This window comes from Rhinoraja longicauda, chromosome 20, assembly GCF_053455715.1.
Source record: "Rhinoraja longicauda isolate Sanriku21f chromosome 20, sRhiLon1.1, whole genome shotgun sequence".
Classification (NCBI taxonomy): Eukaryota; Metazoa; Chordata; class Chondrichthyes; order Rajiformes; family Arhynchobatidae; genus Rhinoraja; species Rhinoraja longicauda.
In genome coordinates this window covers 17,427,340-17,455,264 of record NC_135972.1, presented here as the reverse complement: position 1 = coordinate 17,455,264, position 27,925 = coordinate 17,427,340, and the positions used below count along the sequence as shown (strand labels likewise).

The following is a 27,925-nucleotide window of genomic DNA, read 5'->3' as shown; positions in this document are numbered from 1 at the left end:
TCCTGGGATGCATGTTTTTTTTTGTATGAGCGATTAAACATACTGTACTGTTTTGAGTCTAGAAGAATGAGGTGCAATCCATGAAATGCATAAATGCTTTACAGGGTAGACATGGAGTTGTGCTTCCCCTGGCTGAGGTCTCCAGAGGCCATTATCTCCAATGATTGCGCCCACCACCATTCTCTCCTCACACATTCGGGCTCACAGATGAATGAACACAAATCTCTATACACAAAGGCACATGCATATCATGCACACACAACAGGCAATACACTTACAAATGCACACATATGCACCTGCATGCAGGTGCACATGTACACACAGGCATACATGTGTGCACATACACGCAATGTACACATGCGCAACCATACTGAAAGCACACAGATGCAATCACGTGTGCACGCATCCATATAGGAGTCTTTCAGCCAATGTGGCAATCTGCACTGTTACATTGAGGCTCAATGTGAACTTGGGGACCGACACCTCTGTTTCTACCTGGGCACACCATCGCATTCTGGATGCAATATTGATTTCAACTGTTTCAGACAGCCACCGTTGCAAGCTTGTGTCGGAACTGGCTGGTTCTAATGTAAAGTTATGCACCTGAACTCTTGGTTTCTCGCTCCATGGACACAACCTGGGCTGTTAACTATTTCCAGCATTCTTTTTCCAGCAACTGCTATGTTCTCTCTTTCCCAGTTCCAGACGTCCTTTTGTTCTTCTCACTCCAACTACCCTCTGTCATCTATCAACTGGATGGCTTTGAAACATGGTCTCACCTGGATAGCTAGGTGGTCTCCACCCATTGAAAGACATTGCTCTCCACCCTCACCTTCTCCGCACTTGTTTCCCCAGTGTTGATGAGGCAATCGACCTGAAAGGTGAACTCTGTTATCACCTCCACAGATGCTGCCTGACCAGCTAAGCATTTCCAGCACTTCCTGTTATCCCAACAATATCTCCTGCCATTTGCTGTTCCTCAGCCCCAACCAATTAGATTCTAGTTCCTGATTTCCTGAGCTATGTTCCTTCCTCCCCCATCCTATTCTGTAAATTCAATGCTTCCCCTCTTCCTTTCCCACTGCGCCTTTCTCTTCCAAAATCCCCACTTACTTAATTCCCCACCTTGGTCACATTCCAACCGCAAATCTTTAACAACCACTACCTTTTCGCAGTGAATGGTTTTACGGACATTATATTGGCAGGTGTGCCAGAAGTCTAAAATGTGTGAGTCGGACCATTTTGTTCATTCACTTTCTGCCTCTTCCTTTCCTCCTTGAGGAACTTACATAAACAGCCTCTTCTAAATCATTGTTTTCACATAATGACGGGTGGGGCCCATGGGGACATGGTCTCTCCTATCTGGATGGATCCGAGGGCCTTACAGGGTTTGCAATCCACGTACGCTAGCTTCTTGGTAGTGCACCTGTTAAGGCTCGAACCAGAATGCACGAGCCAGACATATGGACTATAACTCTGCCACAACAAAAACAACGTGTTGACTGCCAGATGGGGAGTGAAGACTGTAGACAGTACACACAATTCCAAACATGACATCAGCAAAAATGCAGATGCTAGCAATCTCAAATAAATAAATAAAAAACACTGGAAATACTTAGCGAGTTAGGCAGTATCTGTGGAGAGAGAAAAATAGTTAACGTTTCAGATCTGGGATCTTTCCTCGGAACAGGGAAAGGGAGAATATGTTAGTTTTTCACAAGCAGAGATGTATGATGGGGGGGGGGGGGGGGGCTAATTGGAGAGCACAAAGGGAATATCTCTTAAAGGGTGAAACAAAGTAGTTTCACGTGCCAGTTGGAGGCAGGAGGCAGGCAGTTTGTCTGTGCTAAATGTTGTCCAACAGGTGTGACTACATAACTGGAAAGAGAAAAACAGAACCAAAAATGATAAGTCAGAAATTTAATGGCTGGTCATTACTGATGTAGACAGAAACTCAGAGTGTGTTATCTACAGTTGGAGAGTTCGATGTTGAGTCTGGAAGGTGCAATATACCCAAACGGATGCAATATACCCATCGTAACAGTGCTGGAGCCCAGACAGAAGAGTCTGAGTGCGAGAGGGATAGGGAATAAACAATGACTCGTTGGAACAACAAAAGCTGGTTGGATCACGGACATTGGCGATGACATCTGGAGGGAGTGAGGTTTTGTAAAGCCTACTGGAGAGTGTTCAATGGAAGAGAACATGCATGGGAAGGGTGCAGATAAATGTGGATGTTAATGTCATGAAGAGGGAGGATTAATTGGATGGAAATGTACTGAGATTTGGGATTTTGGAAAGTTACTATACCAGAGTGATGGGTACAGTTAAACTGTACTGGAGAGATAAGAGTTCAGAGGGGGAGTTACAGTACTGTAGAGATGGGGTTCAATGGGAGAGTTACTGTACTGCAGAGTTGGGGTTCAGAGGGTAAGTTACTGTATGAGAGATAGGGTTCAGAAGGTGAGGGGGTTGATGACGGAGTTACTGCACTGGAGAGTTGGGGTTCAGAGAGTAAGTTACTGTACGAGAGATGGGGTTCAGAAGGTGAGTTACTGTAGTAGGGACATGTGGTTCAGTGGGAGAGTTACTGTATTGATGTTGAGTTAATTAGGAGAGTTACTGGACTTGAGTGGGGTTCAATGTGAGTTGTATCTGGTAAGGATTCAATGTGCTATTGTATGGGAGAGATGAAGTTTGATGGGGGATTACTACACTGGAGGGGTTGGGTTCAGTAGTAGTTATTGTACTGGAAAGATAGGGTTTGATGGGAGTGTTACTGTACTGGTCGTTGGGTTCACTGCCAGAGTTGGTGCACTTGAGAGATTGGAGTTGTACTGGAGAGTTGGAGTTCAGTGGGAAAATTACTGTACTGGTGAGTTGGGGTTCAGTATGTCGCTGTACGGGGGTGTTAAAGTAATGGTGAGATGGGGGTCCAGTGTGCTGGAGGTCTGGGGGAGTTGATATATTCTGGGATAACATCAGATGGAGAATTATGGTTCTGGATAGATGTAACTTTGTGGGACACTAAACAGATTAATGGCTGGAGCTGTGTGTTTCCAGCCGTGATCTGTGTGTGTGTGCGGAGCCGAAGGCTGGGCCATTCTCCCAGCTGCGGCCCACGGTAGCGGCCTCTGTGCACCACCCCGGTCTCTGGCCATGAGTGCGGCGGGCTTTGCTTCCTCGCCGGGCCGGGCCCCGCGTTAAAGCGGCCGCGCAGCTTTGCGGGCCCCAGCGGGCGGCAATGCCGCTTTAAGAGGGGCAGGCCACCGCCCCCCGTCCCCGCCCCCGCCCTCCTACCCGGCCGCCCGCCGGAGGCTGCAGGGAGCCCACGTCAAGGGCTGGCTGGAGTGAGTGAGTGAGTGAGTCGGCGAGCAGCCATGAGCTCAGCTGGCACTCGGCTTCCTCTTCCCGGAAGCGGGGCGGCGCTGCCGGGATGTGATTGGCGATCGGGCCGCCATCCACCGTTCCCCCCCTCTCGGCGCTGAGGCTGCGGGCCGGCCCGGGGCCGCGTCCCCTCCTCACGCCCCACACACAGCCCACCCCTGGGCACCGGGCCCCGGCCCGGGCCCTGCCAGCCCGCCCGCCCGCCCAGGCCGCGGCCAGCACCGACATGTCGGAGGCTTTCGTACAGCGGCACATCAAGGTAGGAGCGCGCAAAGTTTGATCCGCTCCCCTTTACTCCCAAGTTTGGAGCCGGCCTGAGTTTGGATCCACTCCCTTCCCGGGGGTGGGAGCAGCAGGCCGGCCGGCCGGCCGCCGCGATCGTGTCGCCTGCTTGTTGGAGTCGCAGAGGCGGTGGTGATGATGATCACAATGGGAAATGGAGGGGGAGGAGGGCAGCAACTCGCCGGCCCGGGACGGGAGGGCTGCACTCGTGTCTCCAGCAAAGTTGGAGGGTTTATTTCATTAGATCTGACGCACTCCCCCTTCCCAAACAACAGTCTCCTGTCTAGGGAGGCACAGTCACACACAGACAGAGCCAGACACACACACACACACACACACACACACACACACACACAGGCATAGAGCCATAGACCAACACACACACACACACACACACACACACACACACACACACACACACAGGCATAGAGCCATAGACCAACACACACACACACACACACACAGGCATAGAGCCATAGACCAACACACACACACACACACACACACACACACACACACACACAGGCATAGAGCCATAGACCAACACACACACACACACACACACACACACACACACACACACACAGGCATAGAGCCATAGACCAACACACACACACACACACACACAGGCATAGAGCCATAGACCAACACACACACACATACATATGCACAGTGCAATAGACACAAACACACACACACACACACACACACACACACACACACACACACACACACAGAGGCCCAGGAAGTGTACGACCAAATGTAAACTGCAAGGGAAAAATGCAAGGCTTTAACCCTTCGATTAGTTTTTATGCTGACGAGAGGCTGCGACAAGGAAGTAAACATTACACGGCCGGGCTTTCCGCCGTCAGCTCGGATCTCTGCACCGACCCACAGCTTCTGAAACAAACTGGATGCAGATGCTGGGATCTGGCGTAAAAATCAAACCGTCAGCATGGAGGCGGTTCATGTTGGATCAGATCAGCAAAGCGTCAGGATGGATGACGCGAGGCGTCGGGGAGACTGTTCCAGTTCTGCCCTCGGTCTCCCAGTGACGCAGCTTGTCCTCACCCGGGGAGAGCGACGTCTGCAGCAGACTGGGACTTGGTGGCAATAGACAATAGGTGCAGGAGGAGGCCATTCGGCCCTTCGAGCCTACACCACCATTCAATGTGATCATGGCTGATCATTCTCATTCAGTACCCCGTTCCTTCCTTCTCATTGAGTAATGAGGAAGGGTTAGTTAGCAGTCTTGATGTGCGTGGCCCCTTGGGCAAGAGTGACCATAATACGGTTGAGCTCTTCATTAGGATGGAGAGTGACATAGTTAATTCAGAAACAACGGTTCTGAACTTAAAGAAAGGTAACTTTGAGGGTATGAGACGTGAATTGGCCAAGATAGACTGGCAATTGATTCTTAAAGGGTTGACGGTGGATATGCAATGGAAGGCATTTAAAGACCGCATGGATGAACTACAACAATTGTTCATCCCAGTTTCGCAAAAGAATAAATCAGGGAAGGTAGTGCATCCGTGGCTAACAAGGGAAATTAGGGGATAGTATCAAAACAAAAGATGAAGCATACAAATTAGCAAGAAAAAGCAGCATACCAGAGGACTGGGAGAAATTCAGAGTCCAGCAGAGGCTTAATTAGGAAAGGGGAAAATAGATTATGAAAGAAAACTGGCAGGGAATATAAAAACTGACTGCAAAAGCTTTTATAGATATGTGAAGAGAAAAAGATTAGTTAAAACAAATGTAGGCCCCTTGCAGTCAGAAACAGGTGAATTGATCATGGGGAACAAGGACATGGCAGACCAATTGAATAACTACTTTGGTTCTGTCTTCACTAAGGAAGACATAAATAATCTGCCGGAAATAGCAGGGGACCGGGGGTCAAATGAGATGGAGGAACTGAGTGAAATCCAGGTTAGTCGGGAACTGGTGTTAGGTAAATTGAATGGATTAAAGGCTGATACATCCCCAGGGCCAGATAGGCTGCATCCCAGAGTGCTTAAGGAGGTAGCCCCATAAATAGTGGATGCATTAGTGATAATTTTTCAAAACTCTTTAAATTCTGGAGTAGTTCCTGAGGATTGGAGGGTAGCTAATGTAACCCCGCTTTTCAAAAAGGAGGGAGAGAGAAAACAGGGAATTACAGACCAATTAGTCTAACATCGGTAGTGGGGAAAATGCTAGAGTCAGTTATTAAAGATGGGATGGCAGCACATTTGGAAAGTGGTGAAATCATTGGACAAAGTCAGCATGGATTTATGAAAGGCAAATCATGTCTGACGAATCTTATAGAATTTTTCGAGGATGTAACTTGTAGAGTGGATAAGGGAGAACCAGTGGATGTGTTATATCTGGACTTCCAGAAGGCTTTTGACAAGGTCCCACATAAGAGATTAGTATGCAAACTTAAAGCACACGGTATTGTGGGTTCAGTATTGATGTGGATAGAGAACTGGCTGGCAGACAGGAAGCAAAGAGGAGGAATAAACGGGACCTTTTCAGAATGGCAGGCAGTGACTAGTGGGGTACCGCAAGGCTCAGTGCTGGGACCCCAGCTATTTACAATATATATTAATGATTTGGACAAGGGAATTGAATGCAACATCTCCAAGTTTGCGGATGACACGAAGCTGGGGGGGCAGTGTTAGCTGTGAGGAGGATGCTAGGAGGCTGCAAGGTGACTTGGATAGGTTAGGTGAGTGGGCAAATGCGTGGCAGATGCAGTATAATGTGATAAATTGAGGTTATCCACTTGGGTGGCAAGAACAGGAAAGCAGACTATTATCTGAATGGTGGCCGATTAGGAAAAGAGGAGATGCAACGAGACCTGGGTGTCGTGGTACACCAGTCATTGAAAGTAGGCATGCAGGTGCAGCAGGCAGTGAAGAAAGCGAATGGTATGTTGGCATTCATAGCGAGGGGATTTGAGTATAGGAGCAGGGAGGTTCTGCTGCATTTGTACAGGGCATTGGTGAGACCACACCTGGAGTATTGCGTACAGTTTTGGTCTCCTAATCTGAGGAAAGACATTCTTGCCATAGTGGGAGTACAGAGAAGGTTCACCAGATTGATTCCTGGGATGGCAGGACTTTCATATGAAGAAAGACTGGATAGACTCGGCTTGTACTCGCTGGAATTTAGAAGATTGAGGGGGGATCTTATAGAAACTTACAAAATTCTTAACACCTGGCACCAGTCAAGGTTCAAGCCCCCTTCCCAATGCTCAAATAGTTTGTTGATGCTCTTACTGGTGAGATTATTGAGTGGCGGGACTGTCATATGTTGAAAGACTGGAGCGACTAGGCTTATATACACTGGAATTTAGAAGGATGAGAGGGAATCTTATTGAAACATATAAGATTATAAAGGGGTTGGTCACGTTAGAGGCAGGAAACATGTTTGCAGTTTTTCAGAGTTCGGAAGTGAACATTGCTGACCTCATTGGAAATTCTGGTGACTGCTCTGAGAATTCAGTAAGGAACCAGGGACAGTGCTGGTGTTTACATTTGCAAAAAGTAGCACAAAGTGCTGGGGTAACTCAACGGGTCGACAGCATCTCTGGAGAACATGAATTGGTGACATTGCAGGATGGGACCCTTCTTCATACTGATAGTGGTGGTGGGGGGGGGGGGGGGGGACAGCCCCCACCTCAATGTTTCCCAGAGATGCTGCTTGACCCATTGAGTTACTGCAGCACATTTTTTTAAAAGATAATTCAGCATCTGCAGTTCCTTGTGCCTATGTTTGCAGATGGCATCAAAGTCAAAAGTGTTAACATTTTAAAAAAAGACAACAACGTTCTAAAGAACTATTGATAAGAAGGTGGAAAGGGTTAAAAATTGTCAAATGGAATTCTACTTTGGAAAAGCAAACAATGGAGGAAATAAGGGTAGCAGCTGCTGGAAGTGATCAGCAAGTCAGGCAACATCTGTGGAGAGAGAAACAGGTCATGTCTCTGGGTGCTGTTCCTCAGATCTGGGGTAAGTTAGTGAACACATTGAACAAGAGGAAAGTCTTGGAAAGATGAAGAGCAATTTCAGTGGGACGATGATTTGGTTTAACACAGCTGATCTGTCAGCTGGAGTGGAGGATGAAACAAGGATGCGGGAGGGGCAGGGAATGCAAGTACAGAATATGTCAGTTACTGGACATCTGAAGCAGCAGAAAACACTTAGCTTCACAGGAGAGAGAAAACGTGTGTTAGTGTTACAGATTGTTCACCTTGATCAGAACTGGTCAGTTCTGACACATAGTGGAAAGCCCAATTATCTGAAGTTGTTTGAATTTGCAGTTGAGGCCTACATGCTGTAACATGCCCAGACAAGATGAGTGGTTTCTCAAGCTCGTAACAGTGTAAGACTGAGGTCGGGGTGGGAGTGGGTTGGAGAATCAAAGGGCCAGGCAGCTGGAAGCTCGGGTAGCCTTTACTGAGTGGAAAGCCGTCACCCAATCTATGCCTGGTTTAGTCGGTGTACAGGAGAGCACATTGTGAAGCAACTGCTGCAGGCTACCCTGGAGGAAGTGTAAGAGAATCGCTGCCACACCTGGAAGGAGTGTTTGCTGCCGTGGATCGAGGGAAGTGCATGCATCACATCGACTGCAGTTGTGTGGGAAAGTGGTCAGAGGTGATTGAAGGAAGGGATTGGTTCTTTCGGAATGCTGAAAGTGGGGGGGATGTGGGAAGATGGTGACGGCATCACATGTTGAGAATACAAGATTGTTTGTGTAAGATGATGCATTTTGGTAATTGATACAAGGCTGAAATGAGCTGAAGGTATCAGGTGAAATATTACATCGGTCTGCATATTATTATCATGAAGCAGGGAAATAGGTCCTTTGGACCAACTCGTCCATGCCGACCAAGTCTCCATTTAATTTAATTTAATCCCATTTGCCTGTATTTCCCCATGTCTCTCTAAATCCTTTCCTATCGATGTAACTGCAAAAATGTGTTGTTATTGTACCTGCCACTACCAATTTATCTGCAGCTTGTTCCATATTCATACCACCGACTGTAAAACAAATGGATCAGATACACAACTTGTCAAAGGCAATAGAGCAAGCCCTGAGAATTCACATTTATCGTGTAGAATCTTAAAAATAAAGTGGGCAATGATCAGCTGGTTAAAAAAATGTTAGTACTGAAGAAGATATTTTTTCAATCACAAACTTGAGCCAATCGGGAGAGTGTTCTTCAGCTTTGATAACAGGGAACCGTCTACATATCATCAACTCTTTAAAAACGACAAACACTACATAATTTCTGCAGAAATCAGCAAAAAAAACAATGCAGTCGTTACGGAGCACCTGTACTTTATCCACTCTGCACTGTTCTATTCTTCCTAAAGTATGGAATCCAGTTGACAAGACTAAATGAGAAAGATTTAGAAAGGAATTGGGTGAATTCCTGCAGAGAACTGTGAGGCTATGGGATTTGCTTCCAGAGTTAGTGGTTAATGAAAAGCATCCATATCCATACTTGGTTACCTGGGGGAGAGGAGGCATATGAGAGGTAAATGTGATAAGGACTGCATTAGTAAACTGAGAGAGAATTCTAAAGCAACAACTTGGACTAAATGTCCTGATTTAATACTCATATCAAGAGTCAAGAGTGTTTTATTGTCATCCATCCCAGATAGAACAATGAGATTCTTACTTGCAGCAGCACAACAGAACCTTCAGGGTGATGGGACATTTTAGAGGGGCCATGGGCTCACATCTCTGGAGACTGGCCATGATCTTGTCTTTACTGTGAGGATTTCAGTGAGGACACATCTGCTCGGAGATCTAAGAGATTGATTGTATTCTGGCCAACATCAATCCCTGAACTACTATTGGAATAAACACCTTGTATGATCTCTTGAAATTGTGGTTAATTGGGGCTGCACAGTGTACAATTTAATAGATGTATTTTTTTTTAATGCAATGATAATTAAGTCCAAAAAGAAAATTTGAAGTCCCTTCAGCACAATAACAACCTCTTACCTTGTGTCAGTCACAATAATTCAACCCACAATGTGCTAGCCTTGGTGATAGATACTGACATCCATGAGGCCCTACAGCTCAGTACGACAATGCAGCAGTGAGTGAAAATAACCGTTAGCAGTGTACTTCATTACACACATCTGCTCCACTCACTACTAGAACATTAAACAGTACAGCACATGAACAGGCCCTTTGACCCACAGTGCTTGCGTCGATCATGATACCAAGTTAAACCAATCTTATCTGCTTGTACATCATCCATATCCCTCTATTCACTGCACTTGCATGAGTCTATCTACAAGCCTCTTACACATCAATATCGTATCTGCCTCCACCACCATCCCAGGCAATTTGTTCCAGGACCCCACTGCTCTTTGTGCCAGTATTATACAGTGAGTATCCTGTACCCACCATTGCTGTACCTTGGTGTAATGCAATGACAGACCCGGCCTCCCCATAACTGTATGCAGTATTATACACCGAGACCTGTACCAACCAGTACCGTATCTCAGTGTTATACAAAGAAGCTCTGCCCCTGCCTGCCACTACTGTACCTCAGTGCTCTGTTTACAGAAGCATGGCTCATTCCTGACATACCTGACTGTGCCATTCAGCCCAAGAACTTCTCCCTTCATCTGGTGGGCTGTATGGCGGCTTCAGGCAAGGTTAGAGGCGGTGGGGTCGGCCTTCTAATCAATACCGTGCAGTGCCCAGACTTGGTAGTCCTGGCGAGCTCGTGCTCCCCGTACCTGGAATATCTGACTGTGAAGCACCGTCCCTACTGTCTGCCGAGGGAATTCACCTCAGCTATCCTGAAAAGTCTACATCCCTCCCCATGTGGATGTCAAGCTTGCTCTGAATGGACTGTACTCGTTACCAATAGCCTTGAGACAAAACACTCCAAAGCCCAGGTCATTGTTGCAAGGGACTTTAATCAAGCTAACCTCAAGGGTGTTCTACCAATGTACCAGCAGCATGTCTCTTGGCCCACCAGAGCCGACTGACCACCACCACAGGTCTACGGCTGATGCCATATCCATGGCCCCACACTCATCCCTGAAACACCTAGATAAGAGAAACATCTATGTCAGACTTGTATTCACAGTCTACAGCTCTGTCTTCAACACCATTATCCCTTCCAAGCTCATTTCCAAACTCGTGAAAGTTAAACTCAGCACTCGCGTCTGCAACTGGATCCTCGAATTCCTGACCAACGGACTACAATCAGTGAGGTTGGGTGGCAAATCCTCTACGATAATCCTCAACACTGGTGCCCCACAAGGATGCATTCTCGGCCGCCCTTATTTACTCCTTATACGACTGCGACTGTGCAGCCAAATACAAATCCAACTTAATTGACAAATTTGCAGACGACACCACCACAGTGGGCCGGATAGCAAGTAATGATGAGAAGGAGTGCAGGAAGGAGATTGAGAACCTCGTAACCTGCTCTTAGGGGTAAATATCACCAACTTGGTCTGGACCAGCCATTTCGAAGTAATGGGCAAGAAAGTGCACCAAGCACTTAAGAAAGGTAAAGGAAGTTTGGCATGTCCCCACTAGCTCTCACCAACTTCTACAGATGTGCCGTGGAAAGGATTTTATCGGGTTGCATCACAGCATGGTTTACAAACAGCTCTCTTCAAGACTGCAAGAAAGAGAATTGTGCAGAGAATTGTGGACGCAGCCCAGACCATCTTGTAAACCAACCTCCCTTTGATTGACTCCATCTACAGTTCATAATCAAGGTCGAGTCTCAGCTCGGACACTCCCCATTCTCCCTCTCCCATCAGGCAAGAAGTACAGAACTGTGAAAACGCACACTTCCAGATTCAGGGAGAGTTTCTTCCCAGCTGTGATCAAGCAACTGAACCATCCTATCACCAACTAGAGAGCAGTCCTGACCGACCATCTACCTCATTGGAGACCCTCAGACTATCTTTAATCAGACTTTACTGAACTTTAGTCTATTACTTTAGACTCTAGAGATACAGTGACAGAGGCATCTCATCAGTACTGTACCCGGTGTTATACAAGGAAACTCTGTGCCGACCGGTACTGTACATCCATGTTTTAGATGACAGACATAGGTTGTGGTGTTAGTGCCCACGAGGCTGATGGGGTGAGGGAGGGGAATATTCCAGTTAACAGTGCTTCACGTAGTGACAATGTCATATTTGGTTTTCCCAGCAGGAGCGAAACGCATACACGCCTCCCGTCAGCCCCGTGCCGCCGTTCCCCAGCTCCATGCACGGGGCTGCCTCCGAGTGTAGACGCATGGCAGATGGATCGCACGCTCTCCCTGCTCACCTCAGTAAGTAGAATGTGCAATCCAGTGTGTGAAGACTGTCCTAGGGGTGGAGGGTTGGGCACTGAATGTGTTGTCCAATTTCACAGTTTGCTCCTCAGACCACGAGGCCATTCTTTTCCCTGTTCTGAGTTTCTTCCCTTCCCATCCCTGCAACCTCTCTCTCAATCCCTCTCACCCTCCTATTACGCTTGTATTGTTTCCTCGATCTTTTACTCCACTCTTCCTGCCACTCTACCCGCTCGTGACCCTGTAACCTATATTTCTAACCTCCTTCACATCTCTCCATACATCATCCTCACCCTCTCTTCCCCCATGTCCATCTTCCTATGTATGTCTCTCTCCTTCCCCTCGCCATGCCTCTTCTCCCCACTGTATGTTTTCCATCTGTATCTGCCAGCCCCTTCCCTTTGTACAACCGTCCCTCCCTTCTCTGCCTCCCGCATCACATTGCCTCAACAGGACACCACACTCAAAGGAAGATGGTTGTGTTAGGTTGGGCATGTTCTCCCAGCTCCATCCCTGCAGGAGTTCCTCAGGGTAGTGTCCAAGGCCAAACCATCTTACAGCTGCTCCATCAAAGACCTTCCTTCCACCCCAAGGTTAGAAGTGGAGATGTTTGCTGATAATCGTAAAAAAATTAAATTCTATTCAGCTGTCAACACCAACACTTTTCAATTTCTCACCATCTAACAAATACTACACCTTTCTATTTTCTCATTTAAAGTGGATGACCTCTCAATTCTTCCTCTTGATGTTTCATCAGCTATCTCTTTGCCCATTCACATCCCCAGTTGGCATGTCACCCAAGCCACTGTAGATCCTCCTCAGCAGCATTCAGCAATCATCAACAAACTTGGATATAATGCACATGATCCCTTCATCCCAACCATTGATGCTGACTGTGAACAGTAATGAGCCCAGTACAAACCTTGCCAGACAATGGCCTTTTTTTGCCGTCTATTCCCTTCAGTTCACATGAGCATGTTATCCTGATCCAAAGTATTTTAACTCCTGCGGCATCTTCTGAAAATCTAAATGCACCAAATTCACTTATTTCTCCTTCTCCATTCTGCTGGCTCAAATTCCCTAACAGATTTATTTAAACATGATTTCCCATTCAGAAATCCATGTTGACTTTGCCCAATCCTATTATTAGTTTTGAAAAATTCTGCTACATTTTCCTTAAGATTCAAGATTCAAGATAGCTTTATTTGTCATCCAATATTGGACGAAATTCAGTAACCCACAGTCCAACAATAAAAGCATTAAATAGGCATTAAAATTACACAACCCCAAAAACACACAAAAAAAGAAACATCCATCAAAGAAACATCCATCACAGTGAGTCTCCTCCAGTCCTCTCCTCACTGTGATGGAAGGCCACAATGTCTTTCCCTTCTCCTGCTGTCCTCTCCCGCAGTCAGGTTGTTGTGGTTGCAGGCCGCGCCGGAATATATATATTGGCATTAATATAGATAATGCCAATTTCCCCATTACTGACGACGGGCTTACTGGTTTTGAGTCCCTTGTTTCTCCCTTCTTAAATAGTGACATTATATTTGTGATCTTCCACTCTGTGAAAGCATTGTAGAATTCATGGCGTTTTGAAAGGTGACTTTAGTGGCAGCTCTTTGAAAATGCTAAGATGACTCGTGCTGGGGTTCCAGTCCCATTCATTCCTCCAATGCCAATTTTTCACCAATACAGATTCAGGGACAGTTTCTTCCCAGCGTTTTACGCAGGGGTTACGCACTTGAAAAGTAAAGTGTAAATAAAAAAGGGCATTAATTAAACATATGCCATTCAATTCAATCAAACCTATCCCTATCTATATAGTGGTAAAGTTATACAGCCCAGAAGCGGGCACTTCAGCCCAATCTGTCCATGACGACCAGTGTTCCTACATGAGCTCGTCCCATTTACCTGTGCTTGGACCATTTCCTTCTGAGTCCTTCCTATTCAAGTACCTGTCTAAGAGTCTTTTCATGTAATTGTACCAGCCTCAACCACGTCCTCTGGCAGCTTGTTCCATGTATACATTCTGTTTCTGATTCTCTTAACTAACTTTCACTATTTAAAAGATATTCTGATTTTCAATTATTATTCAAAGTAAGGATCTCAAATTTTCTCACAATATATTCCCACCTCTTGACTGCTTGTTAGCCTGTGTATATTGTATTTCAAACTTGCCATTCTATCTTGAGCAAACTTGGGAATCTTACTCTGTCTCTTCATCCAAGGCATTCACAGTGCAGTGGACAACGCACTGTGCCAACCTGCAGTTACTCCAAATGCTTCCCCACCTTTATCCAGTCGTCTCTGTACTAATGTCACCCTAAATCCCACACGACTTTACTTAATGTAATACTTACGTGTAATGCCTTATCAATCTCTTTTTGGAAGTGATGGAACTAGTTTCACCTCTTCATCCCTTCTACCTTGCACTCTGTGTCTGAAGACTATCCACAGAGTTGCAGGCTTCACCTATTGCTTTGTTGTGACAGTCCGCAACACACCATTCCTTTAGTATCCAGTATGTACTTCCTCAACACTGCTCACTTGGGTGCTGTGTTCATGCTATTTTGGGGTTGCGTTTTTGTGTGTTTAGGTGTGCACTGGGTGGGAGGATTAGCATTACAATGTGGTAGGTTTTGGGGTTACTGTGGCCAAAAGCCGGAGGAAGGGGATTGGGCGGAGGAAGTGAGGCTTGGGATGGAGTAATTTAAATTGGTCGCTGTATGGGAAAGACTATCCAGTCCAGGGCACATAACTGCACACGGTGCTCCAGGTGTGGCATAACCCACATTATATGAAGCTGCAGCATGTTTATGGGGAGTGGGGTGGTCATGTGCTATGGGGGTGGACTGCACTTTGTCAGGGGTGGGACTGTGGGTCAGTGCTTTGCGCGTGTGTGTTTATTGTCTGGCTCCATTTTGGCTCCACAGGGTTGCAGCCAGTGTTCTGGAGCAGGCTGGATGTCGGTCAGTGGCTGAAGTGGGCAGAGCAGGAATACTCTCTGCGCCCGATGGACTGCAACATGTTTGAGATGAACGGCAAAGCTCTCTGCCTGCTGACCAAAGAGGACTTCAGGTACCGGTGCCCACACTCAGGTAAAACACCTCCCTTCAACAGGACTTCACCAGGGTGGGACACTGCTGAACATGGTTGCTTTGTGCAGGACCCTCCGCCTAATGGGCCAGTGCCCCAGGGCACGTTGGCAGGACAGCAGCTGGGGTGGGTTGGAGTTTGGGGCCGCTGGGGTTATTGGAGGCATGTGAGAGGTGAGCAGGGCATCGGGCTGGGGCCACAGGATTGCTCCTCACTCCCAACACATCTCTTCACGGCAGCGGTAGAGTTGCTGCCTTACAGCGAATGCAGCGCCGGAGACTCAGGTTCGATCCTGACTACGGGCGCCGTCTGTACGGAGTTTGTACGTTCTCCCCGTGACCTGCGTGGGTTTTCTCCGAGATCTTCGGTTTCCTCCCACACTCCAAAGACGTACAGGTTTGTAGGTTAATTGACTGGGTAAATGTAAAAATTGTCCCTAGTGTGTGTAGGATAGTGTTAATGTGCGGGGATCGCTGGGCGGCGCGGAATCGGTGGGCCGAAGGGCCTGTTTCCGCGCTGTATCTCTAAATCTAAAAAAATCTCCAACTAGTAATAACCCCTTTGCTCAGTGCATCATCCATGTTAACTTGTGTCTTTCTCCTTTGCACAGCTGCAGCACCCCCTGTGCAGTAGCGAACCCTCCTGTGCAGCTGTTGTCCCCCTCCTCTGCAGCCTTTGCACAATCGGTTCCCCTCTTTGCACAACTGCCCCTTTGCCTCGCTGTTTCCTCCCCTATGGCTCAGCTGATTTCCCCACCCTCGTTCAACAATGTCCACTTTGCCGAACTGATGCCCCTTCCACAGATCTGCTCACCCGCCCGCCCCCCCCCCCCCCCCACACTTTTCCTTCATGTGCCCTACTTCCTCAATTGCTTCCTCAATTATTCAGGTTTTTCGAATCTGAGCTTCACAAGTTGAGTCAACATTTATTGCCTGTCCCCGTTGCCTTTGGGAAGGTAGGAGTGAGCTGCCTTGATCCACTGCAGTCCTGGTGAAGGAGCGCTCACAATGCTGTCGGTGAGGATTTAGTCCCAGAGGGAATGAAGACCCAGCGATTATATGTCCATGTCAGTATGGTGGCTGAACCCGCAGGTGGTGGTGTTCCCCTGCACCGGCTGCCCTGGTCCTTGGTGGTAGGGCTCTTTGGTTTGGGAGGTGCTGTTGGAGTAGCCTAAGTGAATGTGCACTCTGTAGAGGGTGCACACTGCAGCCAATATGTGCCGGTAGGGGAGGTCCTGAATGGTGTTGAGCTTCCTGAGTATTAATGGACATCCACTTACTAATCGCACTGCTGGCTTGTGATCAGGAGGGGAGTTGTTAGCTGCAGGATGCCTGACCTCTGATCTGCTGCTGTAATCACGGTGATTTGTGGCTAGTTTAGGATATTGCCATTAGGGCACTTGGTATTGGAATAGATTTATATTGTCAAGTGCATCAAGCTACAGTGAAAGCTTTTATTTGCATGCTATTCACTTAAATCAAAATGTGTTTTTGATTTATTGGTTTTTGAAATTACGTGCTTGCTCCTTTAATACCAAAGCATAATTTACGTGCTAGTTCTTTTGGAATAACACATTCAAATTTACTGCTGACAGCATAGTCGCGTATATATTTAATTTATGCGTCTTTGTAATACGCGCTGCTTTTCAAACACATATCCCCTGCATAAAGTGAGAGGTGCCTGTATACGACCCATGAGTACAATCAAACCAGACACAATAGCACAGAGAAAAATAGCAGAATGCAGAATATAGTGTTAGAGCTACAGCTCCAGGAAAACAGTTCAAGATCCACAATGAGGTAGGTGGAAGATCTGGACTACACCCTAGCTCATGGGAGGACTGTTCACTGGTCTGGTGACTGCATCTAAGAAGCTGTTCCTAATTTTGGTGCTACGTGGATTCTTGCTTTTGAAGAAGCTTCCTGACAGGAGAGGGGAGAAGAGGGAATGACCACAGTGAAAAAGGTCTGTGATTATGTTGATTGTTTTCCGGAGGCAGTGTGAAGAACCGATGGAGTAGATAGTGATGAGTCTGGTCTACATCCAGAACTCTCTCCAATTTCTTATGGTCTTGGACAGAGTTGTTGCCCAACTGAGCTGCGATGCTTCCTGGTGAGAGGCTTTCTACGTTGTATCTACGTGCAGTTATGAGAGATTGGATAGACTGGGTTTGTTTTCGTTGAGAATAGAGGGGGCAGAGAAGAATCTTGATAGAGGTGTATTAAATTCTACGGGTCATCGATACGGACCCTGCCCCCACCTACCTTTCCCTTCTCTTCTTACCCATTTGCCTCTGCTTCACTTATGTCATTGTTTTCGTGATTGGTTGCTTCTTGTCATCTCAGGAGACGTCCTCTATGAATTACTACATCACATCCTGAAACAGCGGGGATCGCCTGTTTGGTACCCACCGTTTCTGCAGCCTGGGAACACCTCACACAATCCACCGGAGGTCATCCTTCATAATCACTTGGAAAGTAAGTGTATTGGTATTGGTTTATTATTGTCACGTGTACAGAGATACAGCGAAAACAGGCCGAACATATCATACACCAGTACATCAGGCCATGCAAAGGAGAAAATATAGTGTCATACCTACAGAGAAAGTGCGGAGAAAAATGCAAGAGCTGAAACAGGTTAGCTTGGGAGATTGGTAATTCATCCCCAGCATATGAGAGGACCATTCAGTATTCTTATAATAGCAAGGAAGAAGCTGTTTCTGAATCTGGTGGTACATGCTTTTAAGCTTTTGTATCTTCTGCCCAATGAGCAGAAACAAACCTCTTTGGCACTGAGTCTGCATGGACAACGACCACCCATTTACACTAATTCTTCATTAATCCCGTTTTATTCTTCCCACATTCCTATCAAGTCACTATGAGGGCAATTTACAGCATTCAATTAACCTTTCAACCAGTCCGTCCTTAGGATGTGGGAGAAGGTGCAAACTCCGCACGAACAGCACCGGAGGTCAGGTAGGAACCCAGGTGTCTGGAGGTGTGAGGCAGCAGCTCTACTAGTTGCGCTACAGAACAGCTAGTAACAGATGTGGCTTCGATGTTTCAGACATGAAAGAGAGGGAGGCAAAAGAGGTGGTGAAGATCAGGGAGAATGTCACAGCGGCACTCAGAGGACATACTAGAGGGTTCGTCCACTGAGGCGACGTGGGTAGAGCTCGAAGATAAGAAAGGTGTAAGCAGCAGTAGAGTTGTTGCCTTATAGCGCCAGTAGCTGCACTTTGTTACGGGAAAAAGTGACTTGCTCTTTACCTTACAGTATCTATGACCCGTAGAATTTAATACACCTCTATCAAGTCCGTTCTCTGCCTCCTCTACTCCCAACGAAAACAAACCCAGTCTATCCAATCACTCGTAACTGAAACACACCATCCAGGCAACATCATAGAACATAGAATAGTACAGCACAGGAACAGGGTATTTGGCCCACCATGTCCACGCTGAACATGATGTAAAGTTACTCTAACGACCTCTGCCTGCATGTGATCAGTATCCCTCTATTCCCAGGCATTCACCACCCCATGTGTAAAAAAACCTACCTGCCCATTTCCTTTACATTTTGCCCCTCTCATCTTAAAGCTGTGCCCGCTAGTCTATGACATTTCCATTCCGGCAGAAAGGTTCTTCCTGTCTACCCTGTCAATGACCCTCATCATTTTATAAACTTCTATTAAGCCCCCCCTCGATCTCCGACACTCCAGAGTAAACAAATCAAGTTTGTTGAAACAATTCAAATCTCTCTATATTCCTCATACCCCCTAATCCAGGCAACATTCTGGCAAACCTCATCTGCATCCTCTCCAAAGCCTCTACATTCTCCCTATAATGAGGCGACCAGAACTGCACACAATATTCCAAATATGGCCTCACCAAATTTCTATAAAGCTGCAACGTGACTTCCTTAACTCTTGTACTCAATGCCTTGTGTTGCCACTTCCAGGTTGCTGTGGACTGTGACACCAAGACCCCAAGTCCATCAATGCGATTAAAGGTTTTGCCTTTAGTTATAAAGTACGATGACCAGAACTGCACACAAGATGACAGTTGTGACGCCAATCAGTGCCAGGGTTGAGGGGGATTGTGTGACAAACATCTCTTGCGCAGTTAGAGGGAGGGAAATGAGCCCTCAGCTCATCTTTGTTTGTGATGTATAATCTCAGAATTGTGCCCAGTGAATGCAGACAAACATCTGAACAGACTTTGTTTGCTGCATCTTATTGATCATTGCGAATACTCTTGGGACAGGAGAGGTTGTGTGAGGGTGGGAGGGAGTGTTGGGCAGAAAGATTCACCGTCAGGGGATTTGTCATCTTCTGTGGTCCAGCAGACACTTTGATGCGGCTTCGATGTTTCAGACGTGAAAGAGAGGGAGGCAAAAGAGGTGGAGAAGGTCAGGGAGAATGTCACAGCGGCACTCAGAGGACATACTAGAGGGTTCGTCCACTGAGGTGATGTGGGTAGAGCTCAAAGATAAGAAAGGTGTAAGCAGCAGTAGAGTTGTTGCCTTACAGCGCCACAAGCCCGAGTTCGGATCCTGACAATTGATGCTGTCTGTAAGGAGTTTGTACGTTCTCCCCGTGACCTACGTGGGTTTTCTCCGGGAGCTCCAGTTTCCTCCCAAACTCCAAAGACGTACAGGTTTGTAGGTTAATTGGTTTGGTAAAATTGTACCCAGTGTGAAGGATATGTTAGTATTCGGGGATCGCTGGTTGGCGTGGACACAGTGGGCCGAAGGGCCTGTTACCATATTGTACCTCTAAACTAAACTATGAGTTCTAATGGGATTGCAAACAGAGAAGGGACTGGACCTTGTGTTGGGAAACGAATCTGGCAGATAACTGGTGTTTCAGTGGAAAATATTCTGGGGATAGTGATCATAATTCCATAAATTTCAGAATGTTTTGAATAGGGATGAGCCTGGACCTTATGGGAAGGCACTAAATTGGATTAAGGCAAATTACAACGTTACTAAGCAGGAGCTAGGGGGAGTAAATTGGGAGCAGTTATTATTGGATAAATTCACATCTAACGTTGTTTAAAGGCCAATTGATCAAGGGTCAGGACCGGCATTTTCCAGTCAGGAGGAAGAATAAGGATGGCAAAGTAAGGGAACCTTGGATGACCAACGAGGCTGTAAATTTGATCAATGTGGTGACTCCAGAGAGTTAGGCCACTCCTTGGCCGAACCCTCGGCACTGAGACTGACAGGGACTGGGCACTGCCCAGCCCACGGGGCTTCTCACCAGGGGTTGTGGAGAGAGAGGATAGTGAACAAGCTGGCAGCTTGTTGTGTTAATAAAGCCATCCCGACTGGACTAACATGGCGACTAGCCTTATTTCGGGCTGTGCCGTTCGCTCTCGCTACATCAAAAAGAAAAAAAAAGGCGTATGTAGGGTTTAGGAGGACAAAATCAGACTGGGACTTGAGGAATATAAAGCAAGAAGGAAGAACCGAAACAGGCGATTAGCAGGGTCAGGAGGGGTCACAAAATAGCTTTAGTGTCGGATGAAAGAAAATGTCATGTTTTTGTTTACATACATTAACAACAAAAGGGTAACCATCGAGAAGGTAGGACCGCTCACGGATTAAGGAGGGAAATTGTACTTGGAATCAGGTGATGCTGGCGGAACTAAATGGGTACTTTGCATCTTTATTCATCAAGGAGAAGGACACAGAGAACAGCGAGATCTGTGAGGAGCCTGGCACAGACGCGGTGAGCCGAAGGACCTGTTTCTGTGCTGTACTGGTCTATGTTCTAACATGGGGAACAGACATGTTGTTAACACACTGACAGGGAAGTGAAAAAGGAAACAGGAGTGCTTGGCATCCTGAACCGGGCTATTTTAACTCGGTGTGTTCTTTCAGCTGCAGGTGTGGTGCACAGGAACTTGCGGCCCTCGGAGCACGCCAGCCTCCGGTCCCAGTCTTCTGTGGAGCCGTTACAGAGATTGCTTCAGTCGCCGGCACGGAACAACCACCGGCCGTCTCCAAAGATGGACCAAGAAAGCTTGCACGGCCTCCTGCCGCCAATGGACAGGAACCAGACGCCCAGGTCTCAGGTGGAGAACATGCACGGCTCCTCGCCAGACATGGAGCAAAGACTTTCTATTTCCCCAGTGGACGAGAACCATTGTGCCCTGGGCAACGAGCAGATCCTGCATCCTCAGCATGCCGATGGCTCGCCGCAGGACAACTCTCGCATTGTCCAGTTAATTCCCACTTCCATGATGAACCCCATTATCCTGAACAGCAGGCAGCTCTCGGAGTTCAGGCCCAGATTGTCGGAGGAGAACCTGCACAAGGAGAAGCCGTTAAACCTCTCCCATAAGGAGGAGCTGCTGTACAGGAACCATCTCATGGTGCCCATGGCAGCTCAGGACGAGTCACTCATGCCCATAGGAAGGATTGCAGGTAGGTACTGCATCAGCCCTGAGTACAGGAGGGGATCACCACACTGTAAACAGAGCACAGGTCCTCCCCCAGGTTACCGACTTGTGTTCAGCCCATACTGGGAGCAATGTTTGGCAGACAAATGGGATTAGTTTTGCAGGCTGCTGTGGACTGCAGACATCATCTACTGGATGGAAAGTCAATGATATCTTAATGATTAAGTTAAAAGCCCCGGTTTAACTACACGTTGCCCTCGGTTGGCCTATGTTTTTATTTAAATATATTGCCAGGCAGCCACATACACGGCTTGTGATCCGCTTGGGTTGCAAACAGTTCCCACGAGCCGAACCCTGCGTAACCTGGGAAGGACCTGTATTGAAGAATCACATCCTAGAGGCCATAAGTCTAATGCGAGAGGGGAATGGATTAATAGCATCCTGATCGGCAACTTCACACATGGTGGTGGGTATATGGCACGAGCTGCCAGAGGAAATGGTTGCACCAGATACTCTAACAACATTTAAAAGACAAATGGACAAGTACATAGATTAGAAAGGTTTAGAGGGATATGGGCTAAATGCAGGCAGATGGAACTGGCTTAGATGGTCAGCATGAACATGTTGGGTCAAAGGGCCAGCTCATCTCTTGGCCAGACACCTACAGTCCTTGAGACTTGAAATTGGATTCAACAGCTTCACAGAATAACTTTTTCTACACCCACCTGTAATGTTAACTCTCCTCAAACACCGCCTGGCCTTTTAAGGGTTCACTTTGTTTCAGATTTCCAACCACTGCTGTCTATCCTACCTCATATTTACAATGCTGTTATTTCTCTCTGCTCTCATTATCCCTCCCAGCTCCACTCCCCTACCGATTATCTGTGGCCAACCCTTCACCGTCTCTCGGATGGCACTATCTCTGTTACCTTGACCCTGTCGTTGTCTTATCACAGCCATTCCTTTGTTCTCCCCACACCTCTTCCTGCAGCAATTCAAGACAAGTTGCTTTCTCACTGTCCTGTTTCTGATTAGAAGTCTTCAACCTGAAACATTAACCATTTCTCTCTATTCAGATGATGACGGACCTGCTTAGATTCAAGCGAGTTCTGCATTTAATTCAGATTTACAAGTTATATAGCTTTCCTTTAAGACATAGATTGAGGAACATGGTCTTACAATCTCGGACCATCCCATACGACTGGATCAGTGAAGGGAGGACAGGAGGAAGTGGACACCATTCAGGCAACTGGTGCTGGACTTAACTATAGGCTTGGGAGTGAGAAACGCTGCCCCTTGGTGCCAGTGCTCGGGAGAAACACCTTCCCGTCCCCCGTCCCCCCCGCCGATCCGGTGCCAGGGACCGTTGCCTTGATGGCATCAATGGGGGGTCCAGTTGGTGATAATATTTTTGTCTGCAGACTGCAGGCTCCTGTGGGACTACGTCTACCAGCTGCTGTCCGACAGCAGATACGAAGGGTTCATCCGATGGGAGGACCACGAGTCGAAGGTTTTCCGAATCGTGGATCCCAATGGCCTTGCCCGTCTGTGGGGAAACCACAAGGTGAGGCACAGTGGCATGTGGCTGTCTTCAGGACTGCCTTGGGTAACTGCGTGTGGCTCGGCTTTGTGACTCATTGTTGCAACTGGGTTTTGTGATCGGTAAAGGCATTAAGCTTGTTTGGCTTTATTTAGTTAGAGATACAGTGTGGAAATAGGCCCTTTGGCCCATCAAGTCCACGCTGACCATTGATTATCCGTTCACACTGGTTCCTTGTTACCCTACTTTTACATCCACTCCTATACACCAGAGGCAATTATACTGAGGCTAACTAACCTACAAATCCATTGGGTAGGAAACTGGAGCACCTGGAGAAAACCCACGCAGTCACAGGGGGCACATGCAAACACCACATAGATAGCACCTGTGGTCAAGATCGAATCGGTCTCTGGCCCTGTCTGGATTATCAAGAGGTGAGCGGTGTGATCGATGAGGTTTCCACAAGGTCATTGGGAGTCAAGTTTGCGATCTATTAAAGGCTTCCACAAATCGATGGTGGTCTTCGTGGGGTAATCAGCGGTCAGGTTTGTCATCCATTAGGTCACCACAAGGTCATCGGGGATCAAGTTGTAATCTTTTGGGGGAACTTTAGCGTAATCAGGGGTGGGAGTAATCACAGGTAATAGTGATTGGCCTTGTGATCAGTTGGTGTTTCTCCAAGCAATGAGCTCACCTTGGCATGGATTGATGCCAACACAAAGTGTGGAGATCGGGTTTGTTGCTATCAAGGACTCATCCAAGTACTTTAAAATGTTGCAAGGGACTCAGGCAGTGAGTTCCAGACCCTCCACGTCTCATTGAGGGAAATAATTATTCCCACCCATCCTCTAACCCTTCAAACTCCTTAATGACCAAATGTTTCTGGCCTCTATTTTATTTAACCTGCCCAAGCCATTCTTAATGTTGTGCACTTCAGTGAAATATCTTGGTTTACCTTGTTCCAAAGAAAACATCCTCTACCTACATAATGTCCGTTTGCATTGGTATTTCCCCAAGCCTGGGATATCTTTGTGTGTCCTCTGGACTCTCTCCAGTGTGATCACATCCTTCCTGTGGCATGGTGACTGGAACTACACACCGTTACACTGTGCGTCCAGCAGTGATCTAACTAATGCTGTGTAGCAGAAGGGTCTCGACCCGAAACGCCACGTCCATGTTCCCCAGGGATGCTGCCTGACCTGCTGAGTTACTTAAGCACTTTATGTCCTTTTGTTGTGTAGCATCACCTCCACAATCTTATATTCAATGTGTCGATAATAAGGCCAAGTATCCCTTGTGTTGTTTTAAACAAAGATCTCTCTGTTCCTTTTCGCAGCAAGTTGAGTTTTTTTGTCATATACACAAGCACTGTGAGGTACAATGAAAACTCCTCCTTGTAGCAGCATTACAGGCACATTGGCCTTCATTTCATAGTATCCCACCATTTCATAGTATCCCACCATTTCATAGTATCCCACCATTTCATAGTATCCCACCATTTCATAGTATCCCACCATTTCTTGTACGTTCTTTTCTCTCATGTCCCTCTCTCACCATTTCATAAAATATAGAACAGTACCTGAACAACACCTCGCTCAGTCTGCCGAAACCTACCTGATCTCCCGGTTGCAAAACACTTTTAACTCCCCCTCCCATTCCCACACTGACCTTTCTGTCCTGGGCCTCCTCCATTGTCTGAGTGAGGCCCAGTGCAAATTTGAGGAACAGCACCTCATATTTCACTTGGGCAGCTTACACCCCAGTGGTATGAATATTGACTTCAATAACTTCAAGTATCCCTTGCTTTCCCTCTCTCTCCATCCCTCCTCCATCCCAGTTCTTCGACCAGTCTGACTGTCCCTGATTACATTTTATCTGTTTGCTTTGTTGTTACCTTCTCCTAGCTAACAATGATCTATTCTACATTTTCCTTGATCTCCACCCCCTTCGATGTCTCGTTCTCACACCTTACACTTCCTTATCTCTGTATCTCCCCCTCCCCTGACTCTCAGTCTGAAGAAGGGACTGGACGCAAAATGTCACCCATTTTTTCTTTCCAGAGATGCAGCTTGTCCCGCTGTTAATGAATGCATCACGTATGCGGGATGTTTAAATGTAATATTATGGCGCTCACTTGAATGTAGGTGTGGCTGTAAGTCAGGTGTTCATCGCCAGTAACTGCATGCACGGAGGGCTTCAGTGCAGCACATAGAAGGGCAGTCGTGAACTGGACACATCAGGAAATGTAACTGGTGCCATCGAGCTTCAGCTTTCTAAATGCATGGAACATCAAAGGCAACATCATCTGCATGGTGTTCCACTTCAGATTGATTAGATGTGTGTAGGGAAATAACTGCAGATGCTGGTACAAATCGAAGGTATTTATTCACAAAATGCTGGAGTAACTCAGCAGGTCAGGCAGCATCTCAGGAGAGAAGGAATGGGTGACGTTTCGGGTCGAGACCCTTCTTCAGACTGATGTCAGGGGGGCGACAAAGGAAGGATGTGGTGTGTAAGATGTGGTGTGTTACAGGGTTCAGGGTTCAGTGTAAGGTCCACTATTGTTCATTATTAGCAATTTGAATAAGTTGCATGGTGAGTAAGTTATGAAAGGTTCAGGGGGATCAGGGGAAGGCAAGTGGGACTAGCTTGGTTAGGCATGTTGGTCAGCATGGATGAATTGGGCTGAGGGGCCAGTTTCTGTGCCCTTTGGCACAATGACTGCGAGATCCAGCCTGTTTAATCTAGATCGGTGAGTCACAATGTACGCGCGTGGATGGAAGCTGGAAAGTAGTGGGTTCAGCTCACAAAGGGCCGATAAGAGGAGGGTTTACATCAGTTACAGGGGATCAAAGTGTACCAGCAGTTTCACAATCAATAACTCTCTCCAAAACAGAACAGAACAAACATGACGTATGAGAAAATGTCAAGAGCTCTTCGCCATTACTACAAACTCAACATCATCAAGAAGGAGCCTGGTCAACGGCTCCTGTTCAGGTTCGGAGCAGTTGTTGCCCCTTAGATGTGGAGGATGGGAACATCTGTGTTGGCAGGCAGACACTATGCCCCTTGGGTGGGGAATGGAGCCAGTATTGGGGCAGTAGATGGGTGTGGTAGAATCAGTGGTGGTAGTGGTTATTGGGGGTGAGACAGTGCAGTTGCACCCAGGGCAGGCTGAATGGGGGGGGAGGGTTGAGAAGAAGGAATGGCAGAGGGTGAAATGGGAGGAGTAAAGGAAGTGGGAAGAGAAGAGAGATAGTGGGTGTGAATTTGAAGAGGAGGGGATGGTAGGAGACAAGGGAATGGCAGAGGATGAAATAGGATGAAAAGAGGGATTGATAGAAGGTTAAATGGAGATGGAGGAACAGCAGTATGCAGTGGAAGAGGGAATGGGGAATCAAATAGGAGATGAGGGAATGGGGTATGAAGAGAGATCAGGAGAGGGTGAAATGCGAGTGAAGAGAAAAGAGGTGGATTTAGATGGCAACTCATTCAAGGTAACGTACAATTACCAGATGGTGAGGGGACGGGACCTAGAGGAGGTGGGATCAGTGGAGAGCCTGGGAAGCGTACGGAGAGGGCACGGCGAGAGGAATGAGGGCGAGGACAGACTGTTGCTGTCCCTATGCTTGGAATGAATTCTCCCCCTGGTCATCCATCAGGTTTATGAAGACGCCGGATGAGATTGTGAACAGTCGTGCAGACCGCCTGGAGCGCCTGGAGGGCCAGGAAATGGAGGAGCCGCTGTACCAGGATGAGGAGTGCTGAGTGCGGCAGTGGGAGAACTGGGAACACTCACTGGATGCGAATTGCACGCCAAGGCATCGCGGCTTGTTGGACTGGCAACCCCGGGTTATGGACTGGGAAGTAGCTCTGTGTGAAGCGCTGGAGGGCCACTAGTACTCCAGCTCTCGCTATATCTATTCTACATCTGCTGTTTCATTACTGTGACAACCTTCAACCATTTATTTGACCAGTGATTGGGAGTGATGAAGGACAAGCAGAGGTTCAGCCCAGACCCAGAAGCCTACGAGGAGTAGAAGATGCTGCCATCTCTGAGGTCCCGTCACCGAGTCTGATCTACCCCTGGGCCAGGGAGCCAGGAGAGTGGAGCCAGACCTGGCTGATCGATCTTATGCTGGAACTCTGTCTGTGTCAGCCTGCTAGGGTGGGGGAGTGGGATATCCTGCTGTCCAATGCACTATTTCTCTTTAAAAATTATAACTTGAATTTTGAGTTTTTTAAAAAAAACTGCGCAAATGCAATTTCTTGCTCTCTTTTACTCTCTGAGCTCATGCTGAGAATCCATATTTCTGACAAAACACACTTTGTATCGACTCTTTTTCAACAATGCTACACCTTGAATTAAAATGAAAATGGATTTTAAATGGGCATTATTGTACAGGGCTCCAGTTGTGTTCAGGTGGGGGCGATTCTGTGAATCTTGTAACCAGAGAGGTGTACTCAGGAGCCAGCAACCACTGTGACAGCTAAAAACCTCTCGCCAATCTTTAACTATTGCAGTCCTTTACAAATCTCATCCACTTTTACAAATGCTTGTTGTACAGAAATCACAACAGGGTTATTTGCTGTTTCATCTAATCTAGCTACTTGCCCCTCCCCACCAGCTCCCCATATGAGTTGCAGATATAATCCCACGGAACTGGCCATCCTCACTTCCTCCACCACCCAATTGACAGGTATTCTAACAGCATTGCAGCAGAATTCACTAAATTCAAGATTCACTCTCTCTGTGGTTGAAATCACTGACGCAGTTCACTGCTCCCCACCCAGTACCAGTGCTGACCCCGAATTTATCCATTTCTGTTCCAAAAGTTTTAATTCTGTTTTCAGAGTGCGTACTTATGATTATATATTCATAATCAGCTGCTG

At 47.1% G+C, this 27,925-nt stretch overlaps 1 protein-coding gene across 1 annotated transcript; it reads left to right on the top strand.

Annotated features, from left to right (window-relative positions):
• Window positions 1–3,315: 3,315 nt before the first annotated feature.
• Window positions 3,316–27,420, top strand: etv6 (ETS variant transcription factor 6). The gene is made up of 8 exons (XM_078417026.1): window positions 3,316–3,646; window positions 11,860–11,983; window positions 14,926–15,090; window positions 17,434–17,565; window positions 20,972–21,517; window positions 22,914–23,056; window positions 25,929–26,029; window positions 26,695–27,420. Exons 1-8 carry the CDS (start codon window positions 3,614–3,616, stop codon window positions 26,798–26,800), a joined length of 1,350 nt encoding a protein of 449 aa, XP_078273152.1. The 5' UTR covers window positions 3,316–3,613; the 3' UTR covers window positions 26,801–27,420.
• The last annotated feature ends 505 nt before the right edge of the window (window positions 27,421–27,925 follow it).